At 50.3% G+C, this 5,275-nt stretch overlaps 1 protein-coding gene across 1 annotated transcript in view; it reads right to left on the bottom strand.

Moving 5' to 3' along the window:
- LOC112950168 overlaps positions 1-4,355 on the bottom strand; it is a 5,408-nt gene extending 1,053 nt beyond the window's left edge. The window contains exons 1-5 of the mRNA XM_026042646.1: positions 4,230-4,355; positions 3,213-3,272; positions 2,429-2,557; positions 1,207-1,353; positions 617-677 (exon numbers count right to left, since the gene is read on the bottom strand). Of these exons, the coding sequence (XP_025898431.1) occupies positions 617-677; positions 1,207-1,353; positions 2,429-2,557; positions 3,213-3,272; positions 4,230-4,355 (523 nt within the window). The remainder of the gene's footprint in view (positions 1-616; positions 678-1,206; positions 1,354-2,428; positions 2,558-3,212; positions 3,273-4,229) is intronic.
- Positions 4,356-5,275: the final 920 nt, after the last annotated feature.

Raw genomic sequence — 5,275 nt, 5'->3', positions numbered from 1 at the left:
GGTCAACTTGTCGTCCACCATGACACCCAGGTCCCTCTCTGCGGGGCTGCTCTCCAGCAGGTCCACCCCTAATCTGTCCTGGTGTCCAGGGTTATTCCTCCCCAAGTGCAGGACCCTGCACTTGCCCCTGTTGAAACTCATGAGGTTTCTCACCACCCAGTCCTCCAGTCTGTCCAGGTCTCAGGGCTATCAGCTACTCCACCCAGTTTGGTATCATCAGCAAACTTGCTGAGGGAGCACTCCAGCCTTCATCCAGGTCATTAATGAATAAATTGAACAGGACCGGAGCGAGGACCGACCCCTGGGAGACACGACTAACTGCAGGCTTCCAACTGGACTCTGCGCCGCTGATCACCACCCTCGGAGCTCTGCCATACATCCAGTTCTCAGCCACTTCACCATCCACTCATCTAACCCACACTTCCCAAGCTTGCCCAGGAGGATGCTGTGAGGGAGACAAATCCCAAGTTCCCTGTAAGGGACAAATTCCAAGTTCCTTTTGCTTGGTGTGTGTTGGTTATCGGTATTTTGGTTCATGAGGTAAAGTGTATCTGGGATATTCCCTCCTAGTCTCTGGTATATATATCTAAATACATATATAGAAAGTGTTACTCACTTTGTACAGCACAAATCATTTCCACAGCCTGAATTTGGTCATCACTGGGTTGCAACCATTCCTATGAATGAAATAATGCCATCAGAAACTCATTCTGTGGGTTGGTTCCAAAAGATAGCTGAACTCATGCAAAAAGTCTGTGCAATTCCCTCCTTTTAACAAATCTGAGTCTGAGAGTTTGAAGCAGCCTTATATTACCCACTTTCAAACACTTAGTACCTTGGTCCAGAAAAGTCTTTGAAATACTGTAGCACAGTACAATCACCGATTTAAGGGGAAGAGGGGAAAGAGAAAAGTTTAAGCAAGGGCACAGAAATTCATAGAATTACCACATTACCTTAATTATTAATGTTTTGGAGAATTAAGTTAACCTTCAATAAGTCTTACACAACACTGTGAATAAGAGGGGAGGAAATAAAAGGAAAGTATGAAACTATCAATGCCTTATAGCCTCACCTTCACGTCTTAAAAGTAGCCCTAGGTGAGTGGAATAAAGTGCAGGTAAAGTTCACAGGACAGCATACATCTTCTCCCCAGTTTCTTCCCCTCCAGCCACATCCAAACCCAGTAACTCGGTGCTCCTCACTCACCATTCCCGTCACGCTATCATAGCACGAGCAGTGAGGAAGACTTCGGCATCCCAGGTAAGCAATGACCAGCACAACAAACGCGCTGCAGACAGACGCAATTAACATGGCTATGTTGGCACCCTTGACAACTTTATTAAGTACATATTTCTGCAAGTAAAAAATAAACAGAAAAACAAAAATTACGCCTTAAAGCCACATCCTGAAAAATACACTGAAGCTCTCCATCAAGTACTGTGAGGATGCTGTGATTATATGTTAGGGTATTGATTTAAAGCCACTCTTACTTAAGGCTTTTCTTTCTATGCTTTGAAGAGCAAACCAAGTGTGACACTCAAATAAGAAAAAGAGTAAGCAGAAAGATATGGTTTCTTATTAAACTTAAGACCCTACACAGCAGTGTCAGGTTTGGAAATAGTGGTACTCTAGTCGTACAACTCTCTAAATGAGCTGTACTCATTTAACAGTGAATACAAATCCAAGAAATGACTGCTCCTCTTCACACCAAGTCTGAAAAACATCTCGCTGACTTACACCTTATCAGCCCAATATTTGAGTTTGTTTCACAATAAACTGACATCAGCTACCTCAAGCGAATTCATCCACGCAGCAGTAGTTGTACCAGGTTTGAGGTATAACAGGGCCAACTCATTCTTTCTTTGCAGCTTTACTGTGTGGGATATTCTTGAAATAATTTCTCTTTTTAATCAGCTGACCCTTTAATGAGTTTATCTGTTGAGATGTATGCTGAAATGGATTTAAGAGCATAGAAAGTGCTGCATCGAGTGAGGCCAAGGATACAGCAGGTTACTATCCATCCTCATGGATCAGTACTATGACTTTTTTCTAGAATAAAGCAAAAGCTTTTTGGGGTTGCAGCTCAAGAGAAATGGTACTGCTCTTGAGCAGCCACTTGTTGGGTATCAGTCACCACAGAGAGGGACACCAGGCTCGCTGGGGTTACTGCAAGCAGACACTGACACCAGCAGCGCTGCAGCAGCACTGCATTGCAAGAGGTAGCTATAAAACACCTCCTTAGGCCTGGCTAGGCTCAGTACTTCCTTGTGGACTTGCCCCCAGATTTTCAGCAAGTCCCCTGCTGCAGGCATCACTTCAAATGGTGTCACGGGCATACTGTACCTCTTGTTCTAATGCCAAGAAATGTCTTGGTAACATCCATGGATTTAGAGTGTCATATTAATTAATAAGCACAAATGCTACTTACCGTATGGATAGCATGGATTGGTAGATGATTTAGCTCCTCTTCACCATAGCTCAAAGTTAGGCAGCTATAAACGATTACAATGAGGATGGTAGCACACGAGATGACGGACGCAGTTATCACTGCATTCACCTGCACAGGCAATCAGAGGGAAACGAAAGGGTGAAAGGGATTTAGAGCCGTCCTCCCACTGCTTAATGCGGGTCAAAACGAACAGAATATATTACCAAGTGTGCCAGGCTCGAGCCTTTGATGTCCTGTAGCACTAAAGAGAATCCTGTAGTGATGGTCACAGGGAAGCCAGACAAGAAAGGTTTCCATGATACCGAATGTATGAGGGAAAATTTAGCCTCAGATCTTAACTGCAGGTGCTCGCTGGAGCAAAGAGTTTGTCCTTACAGTTCACTCACTCAAAAACAATATATCCCTTTGGCATTTACACAGCTAGAGGGAACTGGCTGGGGAATGCACTAGCCAATTAACTTCCTATACTCGTGTGCACAATTGTTAGCAACTGGAGGGAATACCAAATAATGGACTCAAAAGCATTCATTTTTTAGTTTTTTTGTTGTTTATAGGGCCAGCGCTCATGGTCTGCAATAGAAAGTGAAGTAATATTGCATTCCCATTTTTCTTCAGAATTCAGCAGTTTTTTAATGAAAAATAATTCATTAAAATAAATTCCTGCAGTAAGAACCAAATAACTCATTTCTTAGCAAAACTGTGCTTGAGTGCCTCTAAAAAAAATTGCCCATGCCCCATCCACACGAAAACCCCCAAACCTTACAAGAATGGGATTCTTCCTCTGAGAGGAAAACAGAGCCAGAACGCCTGGGATGCCCATGACCTGCAGACCAGAGAAGCAATTAGTAACTGGGAGATCCAACTCCGGAAATAAACTGCAGAATAAATGAAAGGCCCTCATTTTCAAGACTCGTATCAGCATAACTAGGATCAGAAGAAAGGGGAAGAAGGAAGAGAAGTGTTCCTTTCCTGCACTTTCCTCTGCAGCATCTCTTGGGAGCAGCACCGACAGCAGGACACGGGGCTGTGTGAAGTTGGTGCCATCCATGAGTCACCCCCAATGACAACAAGGCTTGAGCTGCCCTTATGCACCAGCCAAAAAATATAGCTGAAACCTGGATAAAGTAACGAAAATCAGGGCTGCTTTACCAGCCACTGAGCATCTTGTAGGCAGCAGGAAGTGGACTGAAGGAGACAGGCAGCCTCGGGAGCGAGACACCAGAGGAGGGGCTGCAGCACCTCCCATGTCCCTCAAGCAGGCCAGCAAAAGGCATGTGCAAGTAAAAGATTAAAAAGATGAATTTGAGCTGCCGAGACTACCACGAGGCACAGCGACCCACATGGAACTGGGGATTGTGCCGTTCCCAGGCGCGATCCAAGACTTATCAGCAGTTTGCTGCGTTACAGAGATATCGCTGGAAGTTAATGTACGTGATGCAAGTGCTATGTTGGGCTCGACAGTCTAAAAGTGCTCCCTCCTATCCTTCACTGACCTTTCTTTGGGCACTGTATTTCTGTGGAAAAAAAAATGCCACGACGCCTCCTCATCTGTTATATCCAGCGGAAAATGTTTCAATTCAGACCCGTCAGAGGCAGGGTCTTTTTTCTGCAGCACAAATCCACTCTGCTGCCTGTGGCGGAGCAGCGGAGCCTTTAGGAGACAGGCTTAAAGGAGGAAGCAGGGGAAGCGCTGGCAAGGCTCCTCCACCCTCCCCGCCTGTGTGCTGGCGGCAGAGTGGGGAACAGAAGTGACAAACAGGAGAGGAGCGGGCAGCTTTACCATCCCAGCCCAGACGGGCGCTCTGGTTTTGCTCAGCTCGGACTCCGCTCTGAACACGCCGTCTATGAAGCCGCTGACGACGCACACGGTGCTGAGGGCCACCTGCAGCAGCCCCAGCACCACCATCTGCCTCTGGTTGAAGATGAAGTAGCGGTAGTGATCCATCCCGCTCCAAGCCGCGCATGAACTCGCCCGCACGGAGGCTGGAATCCTGCAGGGAAAGCGGTGCTAGTGACTTTCCCGAGGCAGAAGCGGCACTTGGGCGCATCACCTGGCCGGTTCCTGGCGTGCCGTGCCATGGATCCTGCGGGATTCCCGCGGCACACTGCCGCGTGCCCGGTGCCACGGACACAGGCCATCCCGTTCCCCCAGCGCCTGGGAACAGGCGCCAAGGCGAGCGGGCCGCACGCCACTCGTGACACTACTGCGCACGGACACACCGTGTTCCTGCTCCCGCTCGGCAGCGCCCGCTCGCGTGGCCTTCGCTCCCGGCTCACCGCAGCTTGGCGGGAGCTTGGCACCGTGTACTGGAGCCCGCGCACGCTGCCTCCCGGACGGAGGCGGCCAGCGGCACCCGCCACGCCGGCAAACACTCACCTCTTCCCGCTCGCTACGGCTACGGGAGCTCCCGCCGCCTGCCCGCGCTCACCGGCGCTGCCTCCCTTCCCGGAATGTCCCATCCCAGCGGAGGCGGCGCTGCTGGCGGGGCGGGACGGGCCCGGCCGGGGCGCAGAGAGCGGCCGCGCTTGGCCTCGGTCCCGCACGGAGCCATCAGCCTTCCTGCCCGGAGCCTCCCCGCCACCTCCGAGCACACATGGGCAATCCCGACAGTGCTGCTAAGGAAACCCTGGCACTGCTCAGGAAACCCTGGCGGGACATGCTTCCACCCCGCGCGAAGGGAAGGCGGCGGAGGCGCCGGGCGCGAGGCGGTGCGGAAGCGCGGCGCTCTCCCTCGCCGGTTACACGGAGCGATCCAAGGGGTGTTAGCCCTGGGCCAAGCCCTGCTCCTCCCGCCCCTGGCAACCAGGGTGGCTGCAAGGCAAACG

This window comes from Nothoprocta perdicaria, unplaced genomic scaffold, assembly GCF_003342845.1.
Source record: "Nothoprocta perdicaria isolate Ctin4 unplaced genomic scaffold, notPer1 scaffold_31, whole genome shotgun sequence".
In the NCBI taxonomy this organism is placed as follows: Eukaryota; Metazoa; Chordata; class Aves; order Tinamiformes; family Tinamidae; genus Nothoprocta; species Nothoprocta perdicaria.
This window is presented reverse-complemented; position numbering and strand designations above follow the sequence as displayed.